This window comes from Anolis carolinensis, chromosome 3 (genome assembly GCF_035594765.1).
Source record: "Anolis carolinensis isolate JA03-04 chromosome 3, rAnoCar3.1.pri, whole genome shotgun sequence".
Lineage (NCBI taxonomy): Eukaryota > Metazoa > Chordata > Lepidosauria > Squamata > Dactyloidae > Anolis > Anolis carolinensis.
Window position 1 is genome coordinate 9,269,206 of NC_085843.1, and position 25,413 is coordinate 9,294,618.

At 40.4% G+C, this 25,413-nt stretch overlaps 1 protein-coding gene across 5 annotated transcripts in view; it reads left to right on the top strand.

Moving 5' to 3' along the window:
• The first annotated feature begins 4,111 nt into the window (after positions 1–4,111).
• The window catches only part of myo7a (myosin VIIA), a 160,267-nt gene continuing 138,965 nt past the window's right edge, over positions 4,112–25,413 (top strand). For 3 of the 5 annotated variants that reach the window (XM_062974492.1, XM_062974495.1, XM_062974493.1), the window contains exons 1-3: positions 4,112–4,626; positions 15,586–15,699; positions 18,473–18,625. In XM_062974492.1, coding sequence (XP_062830562.1) covers positions 4,522–4,626; positions 15,586–15,699; positions 18,473–18,625 — 372 coding nt within the window. In that variant the 5' untranslated portion in view covers positions 4,112–4,521. The remainder of the gene's footprint in view (positions 4,627–15,585; positions 15,700–18,472; positions 18,626–25,413) is intronic. The other 2 variants (XM_062974496.1, XM_062974497.1) reach the window with 1 other exon arrangement.

The following is a 25,413-nucleotide window of genomic DNA, read 5'->3' on the forward strand; positions in this document are numbered from 1 at the left end:
CAACTCTCTTTCGGCTGCATAAGTCAACAGCACGCTGGACTATTAATGGTCAGGAGCTTACCCTGACCCAGACTGGCTTTGAATTCATGACCTCTCGGTCAGTAGTGATTTATTACTGCTGGCTACTAACCAGCTGAGCCACAGCTCGGTGAGATGTTGAGTTGAAAATTGCAAAAGGAGAAGAGGAGAAGGCAGAATCATTCCATCTCAGGCAAAAGCAAACTCGGAGCTTATATGTTCTTCCTCATTATTAACTGCGTTCATGTGTCTTAGTTTTCAAGGGTCTTTATCCTTAATTTAGGAGCCCCTTGTGGCGTAGTGTGTTAAAGCGCTGAGCTGCTGAATTTGCAGACCGAAAGGTTGCAGGTTCAAATCCGGGGAGTGGAGTGAGCGCCTGCTGTTAGCACCAGCTTCTGCCAACCTAGCAGTTCGAAAACATGCAAATGTGAGTAGATCAATAGGTACCGCTCTGGCGGGACTACACCATGTAGTCATGCCGGCCACATTACCTTGGAGGTGTCTATGGACAACGCCGATTCTTTGGCTTAAAAATGGAGATGAGCACCAACCCCCAGAGTCGGACACGATTGGACTTAACCTTTACCTTTACCTACCTATCCTTAATTGGGGAAATATCACATTAAAATACTATCATTTGGGTTGGTTTTGTACACAAATTATGGTGGTGCTCTTAAAAAGTAAACTACCCAGGGTTTAGTTCCAGCTCTGTCTCTATCGTGGATTCCCCTTCTGTCCTTCTAGTATCAGGAGTTGTTTGGTAAACAAAATGAAGGGAATGGAAATCACTGTTGCATTATTTAAAGCCTGCCTCGCGATGCTGCTCTTGATAGCCGTTTGCAATGTATCTGTTTGCAATGCTGGGGTGTGCATTGCCCTGAGATGTACGAAAACAGTCTTCCCCAAGCTGCACCATGGGGGCAATCACTGGGCAATATCATAAATCAATGAAAACAGTGCAGATCAGGCATGGGCAAACTTGGGCCCTCCAGGTGTTTTGGACTTCAACTCCCACCATTCCTAACAGCCTCGGTCTTTGTTTTCTGGTGGTTCAATGCGCACAAACTTTGCTTCATGCACAAAATTATTAAATACTGTAGATTGTGTACAAAATCCTGTGTGCATAATATGTCTATACAACATAATGGAATTTGTTCTTTAGTCTCAGATTCTATATCTAAGATGTCTTTTTAGGTAGATGGACATGCAGCGTTCCAAAATCCAAAAAAATCTGAAATACAAAACACACCTGGGTCCCAAGCATTTGGGATAAGTCCTATGCAACCTGTATAATAAACATAATAATTCCTTAACAATTCGAAGGCCTGCAAGGAAAAAGCATTGCCAAGCAATATTTAATGTATCTTGGGCTGCTGGATTTTAAATATATCCAGTTTGTTCTTTCTTGAAACTAGGACAGCAAGCAATGGATTCAAACTCCAGAAAAACTAATTCCATCTAAACATTGGAGCCTCCATTGGCGCAATGGGTTAAGCCCATATGTATTTACCTGTACAGTTGGGATATATAAACTGATACTACAATCCTAATATATAAGTGACTATATCACTATAGAAGTATATAACTATAACATAACTTACTTTATATTATATTAGCTGTGCTCGGCCACGCGTTGCTGTGGCTTGTCTGGTGGTGTCTGTATTTTATAGGCAGTGTGGAAGAGGCCTAAGTGAGGCCTAACTTTGCCTGTCCCCTGGGCTGAGTGGGTTGCTAGGAGACCAAGTGGGCAGAGCTTAGCCTTCTAAGGGGCCGGGCTGTGGCGCAGCTGTTGAGCAGCTGCCTTAAATCACTCTGACCATGAGGTCATGAGTTCGAGGCCAGCCCGTGGCGGGGTGAGCACCCGTCAATTAAAAATAAAAAATAGCCCCTGCTCGTTGCTGACCTAGCAACCCGAAAGATAGTTGCATCTATCAAGTAGGAGATAAGGTACCACTTATAAAGTGGGGAGGCAAGATTAACTAATTTACGACCTGGAATGAGGAAGTGCCTTCAGTGTGGATGATGAAGCAGCTGCTCCCCCCTGTGGCCAGAATCGAACATCCCCTCAGAAGAAGGTTAACTTGCCTCTGCGTGTGTGTCTCTCAGTCTCTGTTTGATGTGTTTATGGGCATTGAATGTTTGCCCTATGTGTGTTATAATGTGATCCGCCCTGAGTCCCCTTCGGGGTGAGAAGGGCGGAATATAAATACTGTAAATAAATAAATAAATAAATAAATAACTGGCAGCAATTGGATAAAAACAATTATTCCTCTCCCTCTAATTAGGACTTTATTTTTCTTTTCTTTTTGTTGTATCAACCTAGAGGCATGGATGAGAGGTTGTGCTGTCAATTTTCGAGGATGTGGGGTGTTTAGTTTTGTTGTTTTGTCGGTCGCCAGGATTCCATCACTCTTTTATATATATACAGTAGAGTCTCACTTATCCAACACTCGCTTATCCAACGTTCTGGATTATCCAATGCATTTTTGTAGTCAATGTTTTCAATATATTGTGATATTTTGGTGCTAAATTCATAAATACAGTAATTACTACATAGCATTACTGCGTATTGAACTACTTTTTCTGCCAAATTTGTTGTCTAACATGATGTTTTGGTGCTTCATTTGTAAAATCATAACCTAATTTGATGTTTAATAGGCTTTTCCTTAATGCCTCCTTATTATCCAACATATTCGCTTATCTAACATTCTGCCGGCCCATTTATGTTGGATAAGTGAGACTCTACTGTATATAGATAGATAGATTATATACCATACTTTTCCTTTTTTCCTTTTTACTGTATATAATAGACATCTGTGCATATAGCTAAACCCTTGTGCCAGCAGGACTGCTGGCTGAAGCGGTTCGAATCCAGGGAGCGGGGTGAGCTCCCGTCTGTCAGCTCTAGCTCCCCATGCAGGGACATGAGAGAAGCCTCTTACGAGGATGGTAAAACATCAAACATCCGGGCATCCCCTGGGCAATGTCCTTGCAGACGGCCAATTCTCTCACACCAGAAGCAATTTGCAGTTTCACGAGTTACTCCTGACATGGGGGGGAAAAAAAAACCTAACATTAGGAAGAACTTTGTGAAAGTAAGAGCTATTAGACAATGAAATATGCTGCCTGGGGGTCTGATGGAGTCTCCTTCTCTGGGGGATTTTAAGCAGAGGCTGGATGGCCTTCTTTCAGGAGTGCTTTTGTAAGACAATTACCTCAAAGGATTCTGGCCCAGGAGGCAATCAGGCAGAAAACCCTGTCTCGTGAGAGTACAAAAGCAAAGTATTTATTGTTATCACAGCTATGATAAGGCAAAACAGCCACACACACACACAAAGGTCTGTATAAACAAATGGCCGCAGTGAACAAAGAATATATATCTTGGCTTATCTAAAATTGGCCAATTGCTGGTGGTCTTCACCTCACTTTCACACCTATTTTGGCACGAGTGATATCAGTGACCTAACTTGTTTACTCCAAACTAGCTTCTCTCCTCAGAACTTTCTGGAGAAAAGCACTAGCCCACAAGAAGGGAGGGGCACAGGCCCTGTGTTACACCTACTACTTTGGTTCATACAAAGAGCTTACATTGTCTATATTAAAGGCTAATATGATATATGCAGAGGCAAAGCTATATGCAAAAGTTTACTATTTTCTGGCTTGTGGTCCCTTCACTTTGATGGTGTATTCCCACATGGCACAGTGGGGCTGGACTAGATGGCCCTTAGGGACGCTTCCAACTCTAGGATTCTATAATTATTATAAGAATGGTCTCTCCTGTCAGCTTGCTTCTTCAGCTTTCCTTGAGTATACCCTACACCTCCATCCTTCATTCAATACACAGCAGTAGTTCAGGATGCCACACGCTCCTCAATTATTTAAAATCCTGTTGCTATGGCTCCAAACCCTGGTGATCGCTGGGAAGAGAGTCCAGATGGCCTTTGGTTTTGGGTTCCCTTTTTGTGCTTTGGTTAACTTGGTGCTTGGAGGTATTAGGTTAATTAAAAGCCATGTGTTTTGTGAGGGACCTCACTGCAATTGTGGATTAATAAGTATCCAAGGGAGCTCAGAGTGACTTGGGGTTGAAAGATGTGAAGCTCACTGGGTCCTTTCCTTAAAGGAAGGAAAGAAGGAAGAAAGGAAGGACCCAGGAAGATGGGAAACAGACAGAACGTTTACCTTTTTCCCCTAAGTTTAACCCATTCTGGACCTAACAATTGAAATTCCATGTATGACTTTCCTCGAAGAAAAATGATTATGGCATGGCGGATTTATTCATGTAGCGGTGGCCCAAAGGAAATACAATTTTTACAAATGCAAATATAAACAACTCCTTGCACGAAGGAAGGATCTTGGCAAAAGAGTCAAAGCAAAGACATCAGCATTGTGAAGAAGAAGTAATAACAAAGGCACCAAGAAACTTCCTTGCTGTTGTTTTCCCAAGAGTGGACTATCTCCAAAGGACACGTTTTGTGGCATGTTCATAAAGCCGAAAGCACCGCCATGTTCCAATATCACTGCGACATGGCTGTCCACGAGAGAGACCAGAAAAAGTGGGCCTTGATCCGGAATGTCAACCAAGCCTTGAAACCCCCCACTCTTTTATCGGTAAGAGATCTATGGGTTGATTCATGGTTCCATGTTGAAACATTTGCTCATTAGATGCATGTTTTATGTCTCAAAGTAAGACCAATAGAACTACAGTTGCCTCTCCGCATTTGTGTTTCTTTCTTTTGCAGATTATTTACAGATTTTATTAAATACTAGCTTGCATAGTTGCCCAGGTTATTTGAAAAAGTCAATTTTTGATTGCATAATATACATAAGGTTGTGGATTAACTACAACTGACGTTATACCAGGTTAACGGCAAAAAACTCCATCAGTACTTAAAGTTTGTTATGTTGGGCAAGTTGGCTCCGAATGCATCATGGGTGGGGTTCAGTGTGCTTTCTGGCTGTAGAGTAAACTACAACTCCCATTGTGTTGAGTCAGTTATCTCAAACCCCTACGGTAGATTGAGTTATTCATGGGGGTTCTGTGTGCCAAGTTTGGTCCAGGCAAATCATCGATGGAGGTCACAGTTTCTCTGGTTGTGGGTGAACGACAACTTCCAGAAATGAAGGTCAGTTCCCCACAAACCCCTCCAGTAATCAAATTTTGGCATATCAGGTATGCATGCCATGTTTGGTCCAGATCCATTGGTGTTTGGGTTCACAGTGCTCTGTGGATGTAGGTGAACTACAACTCCCCCAAATTAAGGTGAATTTTCCCCAAAGACCTCCAATATTTTTTGCTGTTCATGGCTCTGTGTGCCAAGTTTGGTCTAGTTCCATCTTTGGTAGAGTTCAGAGTGCTCATTGATTGCAGGTGAACTATAAATCCCAGTACCTGCAAGTCCAAAATGCCCAAGCCAATTTTTCCAAAACTCCACCAGTATTCAAATTTGGGCATATCAGGTATGCTTGCCAAGTTTGGTCCAGATCCGTCATTGTTTGGCTTCATAGTGTGCTCTGGATGTAGGTGAACTACAACTCCTATAAATCCATCCAAAGACCTCCGGTGTTTTTTGCTGGTCATGGGAGTGTACCAAGTGAGATCCAGGTCCACCGTTGGTGGAGTTCAAAGTGCTCATTGATTGCAAGTGAACTATACATCCCAGTACTTAGGTAAAGGTAAAGGTGTCCCCTAACGTTAAGTCCAGTAGTGACCGACTCTGGGGGTTGGTGCTCATCTCTATTTCTAAGCTGAAGAGCTGGCGTTGTCCATAGACGCCTCCAAGGTCATGTGGCCGGCATGACTGCATGGAGCGTCGTTACCTTCCCGCCGGAGCGGTACCTATTGATCTACACACATTTGCATGTTTTCGAACTGCTAGGTTGGCAGGAGCTGGGGCTAACAGTGGGCACTCATTCCGCTCCCGGGATTTGAACCTGGGACCTTTTGGTCCGCAAGTTCAGCAGCTCAGCGCTTTAACACACTGTGCCACCAGGGGCCCCTATCCCAGTACTTACAACTCGTAAAAATCATGGTGAATTCTCCCCAAACCTTTCTAGTATGTTCAGTTGCTGATCAATTCCTCTGTCTGCTGTGTGCCATAGTAAAGAATAAGAAAGGGTGAAGGGAGAGGCAGTGGGCGGGGTCATGCAAATTCCACACTAATGGAGAGAGTCAGAAACACTGAGATGTCTGTGGTGGAGGAAAAACAGAAAATCTAGGATATAATTGTCCCTGTATGAAAGCCTTCACTTGGGTAGTGATCAGTATGGTGTTTGTGGAGGACATTGGCAGGGCTCTTGGACATGTTCATGGCGCTCGCTATAACCTGCAATGTCATTGGAGGGAGGGCCATTGGTTTCTCCTGAAGAGTGGGAGCTACCCTGTTTCCCCTAAAATAAGACATCCCCAGAAAATAAGGCCTAGTAGAGATTTTGCTGAATTGCTAACTATAAGGCCTCCCCCGAAAGTAAGACCTAGCAAAGTTTGTGTTTGGAAGCATGCCTGTCGAACAGAACACCAGAGCATGCAGGATCGGTAAATGTACATACCATAGAATATTGTACGTGAAAATAATGGTAGTAACAAGGAATTATTGATAAGATTCACAGTTTGTCTGGTTATGCTGGTTTGTGATGACAACTACTGTACAGTATATAATAAATGTTCAATTTTTTTTGTTCAACAATAAATGTGAATTCTTCTTCATGGAAAAATAAGACATCCCCTGAAAATAAGACTTAGTGCATCTTTGCGAGCAAAAATTAATATAAGACACTGTCTTATTTTCGGGGAAACACGGTATAACTGTTTGTGGAAGTGGCAGCTTGTCTGTGTAAGTGGACACCCCAGCCACACACATACATATATATTTTAACTTTTATTATGTGTATAGATATAATCTCTAGGTCCTCTAGTGTGATTCTATGACCAACTTTCTGCAGTCATATTGGAAAACCTACAGATTTCTAGTAATCTCCATGATTTGATTCTGTGTTCAGCTTTCAGTAGAAGTCAAGCAGTGACTATAATTGGGATATAGTTTGAATAGGCATACGCAAAATGTATCTGGCCTGAAACTTAACTCCTTGAGTCATTTTTACATTAATTCAGCTACTATTCAAGACTGTGGTCTTATCAAAGTAAATGACAAAGTGTACACAAGAGTCTTCCAAAATTTCAACACAATGTATTTTTCTCAGACCTTTCGACTGTCCCAAGTTGGCAGGTTAATCATCTGCCATTTCACTTACTCAGCTGCTTTAAAAATGACCTGGTTTATTTCTCCGCCTCTTCCTACTTTTGTACTTTGTTTCCAGTTTACTTCCATTGCTGGATGCAAGTACAGTAGAGTCTCACTTATCCAACATTCTGGACTATCCAATGCATTTTTGTAGTCAATGTTTTCAATGCATTGTGATAATTTGGTGCTAAATTCATAAATACAGTAATTACTACATAGCATTAATGTGTAATGAACTACTTTTTCTGTCAAATTTGTTGTATAACATGATGTTTTGGTGCTTAATTTGTAAAATCATAACCCATTTTGATGTTTAATAGGCTTTTTCTTAATCTCTCCTTATTATCCAACATATTGGCTTATCCAACGTTTTGCCAGCCCGTTTATGTTGGATAAGTGAGACTCTACTGTAGTTTGCATCGAGTTAACTCTGCATGGGGAAAAGAAAAGCAGGGCTCAGAATAGCATTCTTCCCACTAGGCTTAGGCAAAAGCCAACTGCTGCAGCCTCTCCAAATTATGACTGTACTTTTTAATGAATCATTCTATTATTATTGTAGTATATTATCATATTATTACTATTATATTATTTATTATGCATGACTACATTGGAACTAGAATAAAGAGAAATCAGTGTAGAAAATGCAAGAAGTACCATAGATCGTTGAACATGGAAATACGGGTAGTAAATAGTTTTTGATGTATTAAATACAGATATATATTACAATTATACATTTTTGTTATTTAAACTATACATACTGCAAAATTATTGGGTTTTTTTTCTCGAAGTGACACACCACCCAAGTCATGCTAGGTTTTTTGGTGAATTTTGACACACCAAGCGCAAAAGCTTGCCCATCATTGGTCTATGTAGTTAGTTTTGTTTGTTGCTTAGTAACCTGAAGCCAAAGCTGCATTCCAGAGTTGATGGCACCATTTTGGGGTTTTCCATGTGATGTGGGAAATGGGAGTATATTTCCTGGAGACATACAGGAAGTTACATATGCCTTTAGAATTTGGGGCATAAAAGGAGAGACTTTCTTTTGTTCTATCTCTTTGGCTCTTCATGGTCTTCCTGTTTCTTGAGCCTGCCATGCTATGCTGATGTTACTTTTTTGTTAAGAGATGTGTAGTATCCGGAACTGTATTCTTTTGGAACTAAGATGTTTTTACCTGTATGACCATCATCATACAAGATTGTGAGTAAACATATTTTTACTATTTTACTTTTGATGTCTCTGATGTTTATTTTATGCACATGAAAGGGAAAGGGAGGCTGGCTCTTTTGCTTTTTCTCACCTCTGCTCACGTAAACCCCTAGTCTTCTGCGTTTTTGCTACTCTGCACCAATATCTAACCATACTGATATCATAATCCTAACAGGTTATGAATATATTCCTAATACAGTATTGTTTGTGGAGGACATTCGCAGGGCTCTTGGACATGTTCATGGAGCTTTCTATAACCTTCAATGTCATTGGAGTGAAGACCATTGTGTCTCCTGATCAGCGGGAGCTATAGCTATTTGTGGAGGCAGGAAATGCAACTCTTAGCAGTGCAGAATGCCTTACAGTGGGCAGTAGTAAATAGGGTTGGATAATTTGATTGACCTGAAGTGTCCTCCACCTATGTTTACCTACCCTGACCGCTGTGTGAGGTAAATGGATACTGTTAGGGTGGTTTTCCACCTTTCCTTCTTCACAAGAGTCCTCTCTCTACTTTCAAGATGTAGCTATCTCAGAACAGCATTCCTATAGTAAGACTTAGCTTTCTTTCTCCGAGCCATTGGGATGTTTGCTCCTTAAATCAAGGATAATTCCCATGGAGTAAACAACAAAACCACTGGACCAAATCACACCAAATTTGGCCACAAAAGACATAGTCATCCAATCAATCTGCAGGCGGCAGCGGGTCAGCAAAAATGGCTAGGCGTGTCAGTGCTGACACGCGTGTCATAGATTGGCCATCACTGACATAGACCATCCCACATTGAAAATGCATGCACGATTGCTTTGATAACCCAACATACTGCCCACCACCCAAGTGAAGACTTTCATAGGGGACAATTTCAGCCTAGATTTTATGTTTCCTCCTCCACAGACATCCCAGTGTTTCTGACTCTCTCCATTGGTGTGGAATCTGCATGACCCCGCCCACTGCCTCTCCCTTAACCCTTTCCTATTCTTTTCTATAGCATTCAGAAAACAGAGGAATTGATCTGCAACTGACCATACTGGAGAGGTTTGGGGAGAATTTGCTGTGATCTTTAGAAGTTGTAGGTACTGGGAGATATAGTTCACTTAGAATCTAAGAGCATTCTGAACTCCTCCAATGATGGACCTGGAACTAACTTGGCACACAGAATCCCCATGACCAGCAAAAAATACTGGAGGTCTTTGGAGGGATTTGTAGGAGTTGTAGTTCACCTACATCCAGAGCGCACTATGAACCCAAACAATAATAGATCTGGACCAAACTTGGCATGCATACCTGATATGCCCAAATGTGAATATTGGTGGGTTTTGAGGGGAAGTGGCCTGGACATTTTGGAGTTGTAAGTACTGGGATGTATAGTTCACTTGCAATCAGTGAGCATTCTGAACCCCAACAAAGATGGAACTTGGCACACACAGCCCCCATGACCAGCAAAAAATACTGGAGGTCTTTGGGGAAAATTCACCTTGATTTGGGGGAGTTGTAGTTCACCTACATCCAGGGAGTACTGTGAACCCAAACATCGATGGATCTGGACCAAACTTGGAACACATACCTGATATGCCGAAATTTGATGACTGGAGGGGTTTGTGGGGAACTGACCTTCCTTTCTGTAGTTCACCCATAACCAAGGAAACTGTGACCTCCACCAATGATGGACCTGGTCTAAACTTGGCACACTGAACCCCAACTGCAGTGCTTTCAGGGGATTGGGTGGTTGTGTGTTTTCCTGACTGTATGGCCATGCTCCAGAAATATTACCTCCTGATGTTTCTCCCACATCTATGGCAGGCATCCTCAGAGGTTGTGAGGTATATTGGAAAAACTATGCAAGGAAGGTTTATATATCTGTGGAAGGTCCAGGGTGCGAGAAAGAGCTCTTGTCTGTTGGAGGCAAGTGTGAATCACCTTGATTAGCATTAATGGCCTTGCTAGCTTCATGTCCTGGCTTCTTCCTGCAAGGGGAATCTTTTGTTCAGAGATGTTAGCTGTCCCTGATTTATTTAGTCTGGAATTCCTCTGTTTGCAGAGTGTTGTTCCTTATTTACTGTTCTGATTTTAGAGGGTTTTTTTTAATACTGGTAGCCAGATTTTTTTCATTTTCATGGTTTCTTCCTTTCTGTTGAAATTGTCCACGTGCTTGTGGATTTCAGTGGCTTCTCTGTGTAGTCTGACATGGTGGATTCCCCCAGGCAGAAAACAGCCAGGCTTTGAAGCTGCTGGCAATTCAATGCTAATCAAGCTGGCCAAGTGCAACATTCACATGCGCCTCAAACAGATGAGTTATTTCTCCCACCATGAACATACCACAGGTATATAAACCCCACTTGCCTAGTTTCCAACTCCTCACAACCTCCGAGGATGCCTGCCATAGATGTGGGTGAACCGTCAGGAGAAAATGCTTCTGGAACATGGCCAGACAGCCCGTAAAACTCAGAGCAACCCAGTGATTCTGGCCATGAAAGCCTTCGACAACACATAAATGAATTCTGTGTTTACACCTGGGTCTCATCTCCAAGGGATCTCAGTTTGTATATTCAAGTACTGTATTTTAAAATACAATGATTAAAAATTTTAAAATTCGGAACATGTTTGGTCCCAAGCACTGTTGAACAGAGACTAGTGTTACCATTTCACATGGACCTAAATACTTGCAAGTTCTAACTGGTTTTCACTGGAATAATGTAATTGAATTGGTTGGATTTACCTCTGTTTATAGTCTCAATTCATCATCTAATAGAACTGATAGAGCGGATTTATGAGTCCAGTGACAATGTTAGAAGGAACGTAACTATTTCATGGACTTCATGGTTCATTGGCATTGTAGAAACACTTCCTCTGTGTTCCTTCTTGCTCAAAGAGACAATAAGCAGACACATTGGCAGATACACAGTGTTCATATTTCACAGAAGGGTGATCACCATGTAACCACATGGATGTAGATTTACACTATGTAAGACTGATGTGGGATTTGTTCCCATCTATAACGGAGAGTAAACATTTGGCAAGTTACAAGAGGAGAAAGGGCTCAAGCTGTGTATGGGAATAACGAATGCATTCCTAAACTGTCCCTTGTTTATTTGTTATTGTTTTAATAAATGGCTGATTTGCAGTCTGGTTTTGTTTGTTCATTGGTGCATGGATAGATTCCACCACAGCCAAGAAGTAGCTTTCTATTTTTAAATAAAAGATTGCATGCAAAACTAGCAAAACAAGTGGTCACATTCCATTCCTGGTCTCTTTGCAGATGTCATACCAAAAGACAAGTTAGACTTTGGTGAAATGTATTTCAAAATTCAGCCATGCATACAGTCCAAAGAGGCCAGCTCGTCTTTTTCAGAGTGGTCTCTCTGTCCTCTTTCCAGCCTAGTATAAAGTCTAGCTGCAAAGGTTTGAAAACATCCTGGAATTCTGCCTAGGAGTGAGATTGGAGCTATCTTCAGCCATTTTTGCTCAGTATATAATCATATTCCTCGATAATCATATTCATTGGCCCCATAAACCATATTCCACATGGTTTATGGGGCTGATGTAATGCTGAGGACTGTGCATTTAGGTATAGCAACTTTTTCATGTTTTTTTTCTTCATTTTTTTAGGCAAGGAAGGGTCACATTACACATACCGTGTTTCCCCGAAAATAAGACAGTGTCTTATATTAATTTTTGTTCCCAAAGACGTGCTAGGTCTTATTTTCAGGGGATGTCTTATTTTTCCATGAAGAAGAATTCTCATTTATTGTTGAACAAAAAAATGAACATTTATTATACACTGTTCAGTAGTTGTCATCACAAACCAGCATAATCAGACAAACTGTGAATCCTATCAAGAATTTCTTGTTACTACCACTATTTCCATGTACAACTGGTATGTACATTTACCAATCCTGCATGCTCTGGTGTTCTGTTTGGCAGGCGCTGGCCATGCTTCCAAACAAAAACTTTGCTAGGTCTTACTTTTGGGGGAGGCCTTATATTTAGCAATTCAGCAAAACTTCTACTAGGTCTTATTTTTTGGGGATGTCTTATTTTCGGGGAAACAGGGTAGGAGCTGAGGCTGTGAAGGAAAAGGCATTTGGGGTGCTCTGTGATTTCCAGGCTGCATGACCATGTACTAGCAGCCTTTTCTCTCTGAAGATGCTCGCCACAGATGAAGATGATGCTAGAATACAAGCATATAGCCTGGAAACCACACAACACCCCGGTGATTCAAGCCATGAAAACCCTCGACAATACGAAAAGGAATTTCATGGGCTGAGTGCAAATGTCCCTAGATTCCTGCCTAACTCTCCAGCTCAATCCATTCAACAGAGCATTTTTCTTCTTCTTCCTAAATATTTCTAGGATTGACTAGGTCTTCCAGCACAGCTCTGTGGTCACCTTCTCCTGGTAACTGAACACAGCAATATTACATGGCGAACTTAGAGATTTGTTTTTAGAGAGGCGTTCTCTCTAGGAAGCTATAGGTCTTCTAACATGACTGGAGAAGGTTGACCATTGTCTCACAGGAGGACACCTCGAGATTCTTGGAGAAAATACTTTTGATCAAATCTATGAATAATCAAATTGGCAGAAGACCAAACTGCAGATGTGGAGGGACAACTGTATATAAGGGACTCGGAGTGGATTCTATTGCGCCAAATTGCTATGTGTGTGTGTGTAAAGAAATCCTTGCAAAGCAATCCTTGCAAAGTTGGTTTGCAAAGGGAACTCTGCAAAAGAGCTCAGCCTTTTTGCAGAGGCAAAGCCACGCCTAAAACAATGTATCTGTTTGATAGCAGGTGGCTGAGATTGTCAGTTGGGAATCTGGGCTTCAAGAGAGAGCACAGGAAAGTCAGGCTCTCTTGCTACGGTCAAGTAGCTGTTTTGAATATGCTATGCTGTATATATTGATGCTGATTGATTGGTTATTGATCTTATGCAACTACATGGACATTGTATGATTGCAGAACTGTTTTGTATTTCAACTCTACAAGCAAGAGTAAAGTTTCCTTTGTTCTTTCAATTCCTCTGCCTGGTCTGAGTCTTTTGCACATGGTGTTATCTGGATGCTACTGATTCCGCTATACTCTCACATGGTAACAGATTCCAGTTTACATATATAAGGCAAGCATTCAATGCCTTTTTACACAGTGAACAACGTCATACAATATACAGACAGACAGGGATAAAGGCCTTCCTCTTTCCATCTCTGGCATCTGGAGGTGATGATCAACTCAGGCCATGGGGAGGTGCTCTTGTTCCATGCTGAGGAGCTTGTTGTCCATAGACTTTCTCAGACTGTTGCTGGCATGTCAGCATGTCTGCATGGAGCGCCCTTTTACCTCCCCACCAAGGTGGTACCTATTGATCTACTCGCATTACATGCTTTTAAGCTGATAGGTAGGCAGAAGCTAGGGCTGACAGCCGGGAACTCACCCCGACTTGCGGCTTTGAACTGCTAACCCTCCAGTCATCAGATTTCCTGCAGCTAAGGGTTTTAATTTATTTATTTATTTATTTATTTACAGCATTTATATTCCGCCCTTCTCACCCCAAAGGGGACTCAGGTCAGATCACATTACACATATAGGCAAACATTCAATGCCTTTTAACATAGGACAAAGACAAACAACATAGCACCGAGTGGGCCTCGAACTTATGACCTCCTGGTCAGTGATTCATTGCAGTTAATTGCACTGGCTTGCTCTCCCGTCTGCGCCACAGCCCCGGGCTGTGTTACCATGTATGTGCCTGATATTTTGCTGGAATGTCTATCAAGTCTATTATAGGTCTTTCTTGGGAGATTTGTAGGAAGAGGAAGAAGGAATCAGAATAAGCTGAAGGCATGTGGGGATGTAGCAGACACCACCGTATTCTCACTGTAGAGAAATTATAAACAATAATTCTTTAAAATCCAAAGATGTCATTTTGGCGCAGAAACAGATTATGTAGTTACATTTCCTTTTTAAAATAATGTTTGATAAGGAAGCACCAGAAGTGCCAAAAATATTTTTCAGTGACGTTGGATGGTACTGTACAGATTGGCACAAATTGCCACTCTTGATGAATCCCAATTTTCTACATTGTAAGGATGTTATTAGGGATGGTGGATAGGAGCAGGTTTTAATGGTTAGAAATTACAAGTTGATTTTCGTTGTGGGAGATAATAGCAAAAACGTTATGATAGCTGAGAAACAATCCCTGTCTTTTTTCTCGCAATCTCTTTCAATCAATTGCTTGCCCATTTAAGAAAAAAATGAGACAGATATAAGAAATCAACAAGCGTGGTAACATCAAATACCAAAGACAGAGTCACCCATGCAATATTTCCTCTGGATTTATATATAAGGACTAGCTGTGCCTGGCCACACGTTGCTGTGGTGAAGTCTGGTGGTATGGGAAATAAAGTATTGAGGAATTGGTGGTAGTTAAGGTAAAGGGTAAAGGTTTTCCCCTGACATTAAGTCCATTATAAATGGATTATATAGCTGTGTGGAAGGGCCTTGAGTCTACACTGCCATATAATCCAGTTAAAATCTGATAATCTGTATTTTATAGGCAGTGTGGAAGAAGCCTAAGTGAGGCCTAACTCTGCCTGTCCCCTGGGTTGAGTGGGTTGCTAGGAGACCAAGTGGGCAGAGCTTAGCCTTCTAACTGGCAGCAATTGGATAAAAACAATTATTCCTCTCCCTCTAATTAGGACTTAATTTTTCTTTTCTTTTTCTTGTATGAACATAGAGGCATGAATGAGGGGTTGTGCTGCCAAGTTTAGTTTTTCTGGGATGTGTAGTTTTGTTGTTTTGTCCTAGGCCGAAATTTCATTACCCTTTTATATATATAGATGGGAAAGATGGACAGTGAAAAAAGTTGATATGAAGAAAGTTCTAGAGATATATTGACTTCTAAAAAGACAAATAAATTAATGAGAGCAAATAAAGTCTGAATTATTTCCTTATTTTCAAATCTGTATTTTGTTATGCATTTTGAAACAGTATACATTGATTTTAATTACATATTGCACTGCTGTTTAATGGTTTTAGGTCAGAAGAGATTGCAAAGGAGTTCTTAATCATATTCAGGAGGATGTTCTTTTGGTAAACAAATTGAAATGTTTCCAATCCTATGTTTTCTTTCAGGGGGATTATGTATGGATGGACCTCAAGACCGGGCGGGAATTTGATGTTCCCATTGGAGCTGTGGTCAAGCTTTGTGATTCCGGGCAGATCCAAGTGGTCGACGACGAAGGAAATGTATGTATGGAAACACACGGTTTGGGTGTTTTATTCTTCATCCTCCTTACTGATATTCAATGTGAGAGCTTCCAGATTGCACAATTACAGTGGTTGGATCCCAGTTTTAACTACTATGGCAACATTCTATGCAATCCTGGGATTTGTAGTTTGAGGAGAAACCTATAATTGTCCCCTGTGCAGTTGCCCACTGCAGCTGGTGTAGGTCAGGTATGTCATTTTCATTGAGGGCCACATCAGTCTTATGGTTGCCTTTAAAGGGCCATTGAATCCATGGGCAAGGAATCTGAGGACACTGATAGCCAACTATATATATATATATATATATATATATATATATATATATGAAGGTAAAGGTTTCTCCTTGACATTAAGGCTAGTCGTGTCTGTCTCTGGGGGTTGGTGCTCATCTCCATTTCTAAGCCAAAGAACCGGCGTTGTCCGTAGACACCTCCAAGGTCATGTGGCCGGCATGACTGCATGGAGTGCCGTTACCTTCCCGCCGGAGCGGTACCTATTGATCTACTCACATTTGTGTTACACTCCTGGGCAGCGAGAGCACTGAAAACCAACACAGGGACCAATACAATATAATATCTTTATTGAAGCAAATAAAGTTCCAAAAGAAAATAAGCAGAAAAGTTGTGCAGGCAATTGACCTTTCAGGAAAGATCAAAATTAGTCCAATGAGTGAAAGTCTTATGTCCAATATTAAGGTCCAAAGTCCAGAAACCGAAACACACTCAACCTCGATTTGAGGATTAAGTGGGGAAAAGGAGCAAGGTAGCACAGATGAGTTCTCTGGAGTGAATGTCCAAAAGCAAGATTTCAAGGCAAGGCACGGGCTAGATGTGCTGGAGCTGAAACGCAGTCCAAACTTGGGCAAGAAGGTAGACTGGCGCCCGGTCTAATCAGGAGTAAGCGTGCCATCAGACTGCTTGGGATTCAGGAGCTAGAGATGATGATGCTTCTCAGTGGGAAGTAACGTTGACACAGCAAAGGAAAGTTTCCAGCGCAATAATTTTATTGAAGTTCATAAGCTCCCCCAAGCCAGGTGCCTGACTCCCTAATTCTTCCCAAGAGAACTGAGCTTAGCCATAGTCACTATGCTCCGCTAATCTGGCGCTTCTCCTCAAGCTTTGTCTCTGCAATCTCTCTGTTTTAAAAAAAGATGGGTTATCAAACACTAACCCATCAGGAGAATCTGGGAGAGCCGGCACTGTTTCAAGGGCATCCTTAACTGGCGCTGGCTCGGAAATGTCAATAGAAGGCATCTAGAAAGGAGTTGAATCTTGCTGACGTGGGAGAAAACCAAAGTCTTCTTTGTCTTGGTCAGCAATGGCCACAGGGTCAGGGGCCAAAGGTGCCTGAGGTATCACAATTTGCATGTTTTAAAACTGCTAGGTTGGCTGAAGCTGGGGCTAACAGTGGGAGCTCACCCGCTCCCTGGATTTGAACTGCTAATCTTTTGGTCTGCAAGTTCAGTGTCTAAGCAGCTTAACCTGCTGCGCTACCAGGGGTATATATATATATATATATATATATATATATATAATGGAATCAGTGGATACAGATGGCCAGCTTTACTTTTTATATAGTGATTAGTGCCCTTTAGTTTTTACCCAGGTTGGGTCCACAGATGTTATTGAATGGCAACTCCCATCAGTTTTGTTTATCTGCCATGCAGATTCAGGATAATGGGAACTGCAACCCAACAAAACTTGTGGCTCTGAGGCTGAGCAAAGGTTAAAATTAGACATCGTATCCACAAGCCTTGCTTCTAAATTCAAACCTCATCATCCTGACTAAACAGAACAAATAGCCTCCCAGATGTTCATGTATCCCAACTCCCATCAGCTCTAGTCATGATGTTTAATGATGAGAAATAAGGGAATTGTAGTCCAGCATCTGAAGGGCCACAAAAAATGACATGGTGACCAAGGTTACCATGTGAGTTTGACACATGTGGTGAAAGTCAACCTATTAATCTGCCAGCAGATATTGCTGCAGAGTCTTCAGATTTGAACAGTGGCAGTGTTACCAGGCTATTCATATCTTCTTTGAGTGGCATTGAATGAGTATCACTTGCTTTTGTTGTGGTAATCTGTGAGCGGTTAGACTCAATTTAACCCTCTCTGGGGGAGATTCCACCAAAAATCAGCAGAGTAGCAAAAGCAAAGCTTTCAAATGCAGCAGTTACTTACACGGGGTGAGCAAAGAGAAGCCTTTGACCATTTAGGATTGCAATGGACTGCAGAGTCTCAATAAAAGTTCAAAAAGTATTTATTCAGGTAAAAAGAACTCCATTGTAGATAGAAAGGCTTGGGAGCTGTCTAGTCTACTCTAGACTGGTTTCTAAGGAAAAATAAATAGCAAACATCTAAATAGTTACATCTTGCCAGGAGAGATGGCAGAACGTGTTGTTAGCTTGAAGAACAAAGGGAGAAGAGAGAACCAAAATGGTTCCCACCTCATGGTCCAGTTTATTGGGGCCATAAAAGACATTCTGACCAATGAGAAGTTAGTGTCCCTGGAGATTTACATTTTTGCTAACTTCAAAGTAAGGGATGTGACGTGAACAGGATAGAGTGATACACAGTAAAGCCTATCTAGGAATGCTTTGGAAACAGGGAAAGGATTCCCTCAGTCTAACTCTATCATCTATCTAACTACATTTAGACTTGAGTAGTCCAGGATGATTCCCAACAGCTTTGTTGTTACTCTTCCTCCTCTTCTTTTAAAATCCTTTGAGTTTTACATTCTGCCTTTCCAGGAGCATTGGATATCCCCGCAGAATGCCAGCCACATCAAACCAATGCACCCAACTTCTATCCATGGCGTGGAGGACATGATCCGCCTGGGAGACCTGAACGAGGCCGGCATCCTGCGCAATTTGCTCATCCGCTACCGGGAGCATCTGATCTATGTGAGTATCAATGCTGTGGCACAAAAAGCCAAGAGTGCCTCTCTGCCCTTGGGTCCAAATGCATTTCCTCTAAGATGGGCCCTTCTGGATGATGTCTATCCCTCAAGACAGAGATTGGGAATAAAAATTAGAGTTTCCGTACTATGTGTGTTTACCTGAGTTGAGTAAGTCCCATCGTAGTGATTTGAGTCAAGACTCAAATAGGGAAAGGGAACTTTTTCATCCGATGGGCAGATATGAAGCTGTCAAAGGTGCTGAACCTATTTGGAGGCGAAAGAACAGCACCTGGCACAACCCTTTCCACGTTTGAACTAAAACCCATTATGGCACTTAATATTTTTGCATCTTGATTTATTAATGAGATGGGTCTGTACGATCCTGGGTCCGTAGGGTCTTTATTATGTTTTAGAATTAAAGTGATTAATGATTGTTCCCATGGTGGTGGAATTTTTTCTCCCTTTATTATTCTGTTAAATAAATCTTTTAATTTAGGTTTCAATAATATTTTATATTTTTTGTAATATTCTGGTCCTAGCCCATCCAATCCTGGGGTCTTTCCAGGTTTTAAATTATCTATAATTTCCTCAATCTCTTTTTCTGATATTGGTTTTTCCATAATTAATTTATCTGTTTCTTCAATCTTTACTTTCCAATGTTTATCTATATACTCTTTTACTTTTTCTCTAGGTCCTTCCTTTGCCATATATAGATCCTGGTAAAATTCCTGAAAAATTAATATTTTATCCTCCATTCCTGTGCATTGTTTTCCATCCCTATCTTTAATTACAGTTATTAAGTTTTTTTTGTTTCCTAGTTTGTGTTGCGTTAGCTAATAATTTAGAGTTTCTGTTACTATACTCAAAATACTCTCTATTTAAATAAATCAAATCTCTCTGTGCTTTTTCAATCCCTCTTTTTTTCAAGTTTTTTTCTTTTTTGCTATTAATTTTGCATAACTCATGGAACTAAAGATGAATACAGTCTGTCATTTCTCTTTTCTTTCCCAACAACTCTTCCTCAGTGCTAAGGGGAATCCAAGCACGTTGGTGTTGTAGGAAGATTAGTTTCTGTCAGAGCTTTGAAAAGTTACTTTGTGGAGATCACAGCTCCCAGAATTTCCCAGTTGGCATGGCCGGAACCATTGGTTACATATAAACTTACACATTGCAATGGGATTTAGATAAAAGGTTCAGTAAGATTAGAAAACAACTCAACAGCAGTTAAATGATATGGAAGCACATTGGGAGGTAGGTCTGGGTGGCTGAGAAATAGAGAGTCAGGAGAGTCAGACAGAGACTAGCACTTTTGTCATGTCAGGAGCAACTTGAGAAACTGCAGGTCACTTTTGGTGTGAGAGAATTGGCTGTCTGCAAGGACATTACCCAGGGACGCCCGGAGGTTTGATATTTTTACCATGTCTCTGCATGGGAAGCTGGAGCTGACAGATGGGAGCTCACCCCACTCCTTAGATTCAAACTGCCAACCTTTCAGTCAGCAGTCCTGCCGGCACAAGGGTTTAACCCTTTGTGCCACCGTGGGCTTTGGTGGTAAAATATAAACTGAGGCACCTAATTTTACCACAAAAAAAAACTGGGAAATCATTGACTCCAGTATAAGCCGAGGGTGGGAAATTTCAGAAATAAAAATAAATACCAAAAAATTACATTAATTGAGGCATCCGTAGGTTAAGTGTTTTTGAATATTTACATCATGCTCTAATTTAAGATAAGACTGTCCAACTCTGATTAAATCATTATTCTCATCTTCTTCAGTGTAAATGTGCTTAATGCTTATGTATCCTTTTAATAATAATAGAGTAAAATAATCCATGTAATAATAATAATAAATACAGAAAAATAATCCATGTAATAATAAATAGAGTAGAATAATAAATGTAATAATAAGATCAGAGTGACATCCGGCAGGCTCCATCCCTTCTGAGTTTTAGGAAAAAGGTGAAGACCTGGCTTTATGAACAAGCGTTTAATGAATGAATTATGCTGGCTTTAACTTGGTCCGGATTAAGGTTTACGTGCAAGGTTTTTGTGGACTAATGGTTTAAGTATTTTATTGTACTGTTTTAAATGTATTTATTGGATTATACTAAATTGATTGTTTTAATTGCTTATGTTTTATTTTTTGTACTGTACTGTATTTTTTGCATTGAATTTTGCCAGATTGTGAGCTGCCCTGAGTCCCTTCGGGTGAGAAGTGCGGCATAGAAATGATGGAAATAAATAAATAAAATAAATAAATATAATAATAAATATAATAATAATAATAATAATAACAATAATAATAATAATAGAGTAAAATAAATGTAATAGTAGCAACAATAATAGAATACAATAATAAATGTAATAATAATAGAGTAAAATAATGTAATAATACCAATAATAATAGAGAAAAATAATAAATGTATCATATATTCTCGAGTATAAGCTGACCCAAATATAAGCCAACCAAGATCCTCACCTGAGTATAAGACGAGGTGGGCTTTTTTAGTCCTAAAAAAAAGGATGAAAAACTAGGCTTATACTCGAGTATATACAGTACATTCCGGATAGAGAGATTCAATCAAAGAAACCAAGACTTTTCTGTGTTTGCAAGTCCTGAGCAGGGCTCTTGAGGAGAGTGTCACTTGGAGGTCTGTCATTTAGAGAGTCACCAAAAATTGAAGTCAACTTGGTCAATTGACAACAAAGGATTTGGAGATGTGCAAGACATCATTTTTACATGCAAGGCTTCTTGATTGAGTCAATTCACTTGTCTTCTTTGCAATTCCATTCCACTTTATTATATTGCCTTAATTTATGACTCATGCTATTTCACGATATGGACAAAGTATAATAGCCTCAATCTAGTCATTTTGATTTTGATAGTATGGATGACCCTGACCTTGATATTCAGTCATATATCTTTTCACTTGAGAAATGTATTTCGTTCCTTCATTGCTGCCCTTCCCAGTCATAGTCCTGACTATAGCTTCTATTTTGATTTATAATGGAGTCAAGTTATAGAAAATCTTTGACTGTTTTGACATTGTCATCATCTTCTTTAAAGCCATACAAATTATATATGTGGACGTTATGGAACTCTACCATCACATGCATTCCTGACGTTCTTCCTGATGTTTAATCTAATTCCTGGGCATTTAAACTGCGGGTGCTTCTCTGACCTTTGGTGACAGGGCAAACAATTGTGATGTCTCTTTTTTTGTGAAAAATTGTGAAATCCTTTTCAGTGTCTGAGAGCCATCGGCCACTTCAGTCCCCTCCACCACTTCAATCTTCTTTTCTCTAGGATAAGCTTAAAGCCTTTTCTGAAAGGATTTCTCCTCTTGGCTACATCTTAATTAACACTCTTCCCTTCTGAGCTTCCATCCAGTGCAGCCGTTTGTTCATTAGCTTAATTGTGCAGACCTGAGGGCTAGAAACTTGCTATTAATTGGGGAAAAACACACACAAAAAAATCCCAAATCTGGACATTCCCTAGATCTTGGATCTGGTACCAAGACCAATTTCTATATTCTTCCCACGTGTTGTTTTTGTTTTGATTCCTTTTTAATTGGTATCCAGCCTTTCCCCAAGAAGTTGGAGATCAGACGCACATGAAAACCATATACAGATGTTGGGTTGCTGTGAGTTTTCTGGGCTGAATGGCCATGTTCCAGATGCATCCTCTCCTGGAGGTTGTGAGGTATGTTGGAAACTAGGCAAGTGGGGTTTATATATATCTAAGTTGGGAGAAATAATTCTTGTGTATTTGAGGCAAGTGTGAATTCTTTGTTGGGAACTAACACCTCCTAACAAAGAATTCCCCCAGGCAGGAAGCAGCCAGGCTTTGAAGCTGCAAAGCCATACAATGCTAATCAAGGTTGCCAATTACAACATTCATGCTTGCCTCAAACAGACAAGAGTTCTTTTTCCCACCCTGGACATTATTCCAGAGATATATTAACGCCACTTGCCTAGTTTCCAACAGACCTCACAACCTCTGAGGATGCCTGCCATAGATGTGGGTGAAACGTCAGGAGAGAATGCTTTTGGAACATGGCCATACAGCCTGGATAACTCACAGCAACGCAAGGTAGATTCTGGCCATGAAATCCTTTGACAATACATTATACAGATTTTAATTCGCTATCTAATGATAGTTTTTTAAATTGATTATTTAGTGGTACAAGTGACAAAGGTTGAGTTTACCTCATCTCAAACATTTAGGATTAAAGTGTTTTGATTTCTGAGTGTTTTGGATTTTGGAATACCTGTACAGTAGAGTCTCGCTTATCCAAGCTAAATGGGCTGGCAGAACCTTGGATAAGTGAATATCTTGGATAATAAGGATAATAAAAGCCTATTAAACATCAAATTAGATTATGATTTTACAAATTAAGCACCAAAATATCATGTTATACAACAAATTTGACAGAAAAAGTAGTTCAATATGCAGTAATGTTATGTTGTGATTACTGTATTTACGAATTTAGCACCAAAATATCACAATGTATTGAAAACATTGACTACAAAAATGCATTGGATAAGCGAGTCTTGAATAAGTGAGACTCTACTGTACTTACATAATGGAGATGAGACTGAAGTCTAAACATGTAATTCCTTGATGTTTCATATGCACCTTATACACATAGCCTGAAGATAATTTTACACAAGATAAAGTTTGTTTGTTGTGTGTTTTCCAGGTGTTATGGCCATGTTCCAGAAGTATTCTCTCCTGACGTTTCGCCCACATCTATGGCAGGCATCCTCACAACCTCTGAGGATGCCTGCCATAGATGTGGGCGAAACTTCAGGAGAGAATACTTCTGCAACACGGCCATACAGCCCGGAAAACACACAACAGCCCTGTGATCCCGGCCATGAAAGCCTTTGACAACACTTTAAAGTTTGTTTACCATCAGAAAACAAATGTGTCACTCTCTCAGATTTCACAATATTTATAAATAGTTAGGCAATCACAGATCTCTTCTGTGCCTTCGGTCTTCATTCGCTTTGGAAACCTGGAATAAAGGCCCTGCTACCATCCAGAGGAATGTGTTTTAATAAAACCTGTAGAACCACCAGCCCAACAAAATAAAAAATTACAGATTATTTTGGAATTAAAAAGAAAACATCTAAAATACAGTATGAGCCCTGTGTCTGTGTCTAAAATATTGTATGAGGCCTGTATCTGCATGAGATAGGTTCCAAAACCCTCTGTGGATACCCGAAACCATGGATAGTAGTGAACCCTATATTTTTACTATATATTGGATGTACAGAATTGCACTGACAAACCTACAAACAATTCCAGAGGGATACTTTTGGAAGTACAGTAGAGTTTCACTTATCCAACACTCGCTTATCCAACATTCTGGATTATCCAACACATTTTTGTAGTCAGTGTTTTCAATACATTATGATATTTTGGTGCTAAATTCGTAAATACAGTAATTACTAAATAAATAATAAAAATAATAATGAACTTTATTTTTATATCCCGCCCCCTCTCCCCGAAGGGACTCGGGGTGGCTCACAACAGGGACAAGCCCGAAACAACAACAACATATTTGACATAAACTTAAAACATCCCAACAATACACAAAATAAAATAATGGACAAATACATTAAAATCCAAGCAGATAAAATCAGAGTAATTAAAAGCAAACCAGTGGGGACAGGTTTCATAAAGTTCTGTATCATGGAAATAAGTAACAGTGATAAAGTGCCATATGCTTTTAAAACAGAAAGAAATATTCTAATGACAGGCCTGTTCATTTAAACGCGCTCTGGAACAACCATGTTTTCAATTCCCAGTGGAAAATGGGCAGAGAAGGAGCTAACATAGCATTACTGTGTATTGAACTACTTTTTCTGTCAAATTTGTTGTATAACATGATGTTTTGGTGCTTAATTTGTAAAATCATAACCTAATTTGATGTTTAATAGGCTTTTCCTTAATGCCTCCTTATTATCCAACATATTCGCTTATCCAACATTCTGCCTGCCCGTTTATGTTGGATAAATGAGACTCTACTGTATTGATAATTGGAACCATGGGCATTGAAACCAATGATACTGTATTTCTGTTTGTGTTGGGAATTGCCTTTGTATGTTTCACGAAACAAGCAGTGTTGTTTGGTTGTTTAAAAACACACACACATGAACTTTAGCCATAGATAGAGCAACCAATAGAAATATTTGCATACCTCCTCCACCCCAATGTCATATTCAAAATGATGCATTTAGACATGACGGGTGGGCCATCATTCATTGCAACTTGCAAACAGGCTTCTGTCATTTGTCGTCCAAGGGAGATGCTGAGCATCTTTGGCTTCCCCACCATGCATTAAGTATTAATTAAGTATGTGCAACACTGCCCTGGATATCTTTTTCTTAGCAGGAGTTTAACCCCGAAGCAGTGATGAATTTTTAATCAGATTAGCAACTCTAGGCTCTCCAATGGCTCTGGCTGGTTCGTCTCCTTGCCGGGACCCCTTCTGTGTCCTCTGGCAGAGACCCAACGCACCGTTTGTCATCAGAGCGTCCTAGCTGGCCCAAAGCATGCAATCTTCGTTCGGGAAGGGCTTTTTCCCTGTTGTGTGGTTGCTTAGTGTTAGGCTTTTGTTGGAGAAAACTCCCCAAAAAACAGCAGAACATCCAAAAATAGAAACAGGAAACCTATAGTTGAGCATTCAGCTCACAGCAAGCAGAGCGTAAAGTGTTGTGGCCAGAAAAGAATTTAGAGCTTCGGAGGCAAGCATGCAGAGTTCAATCTTTAAAGATTATAAT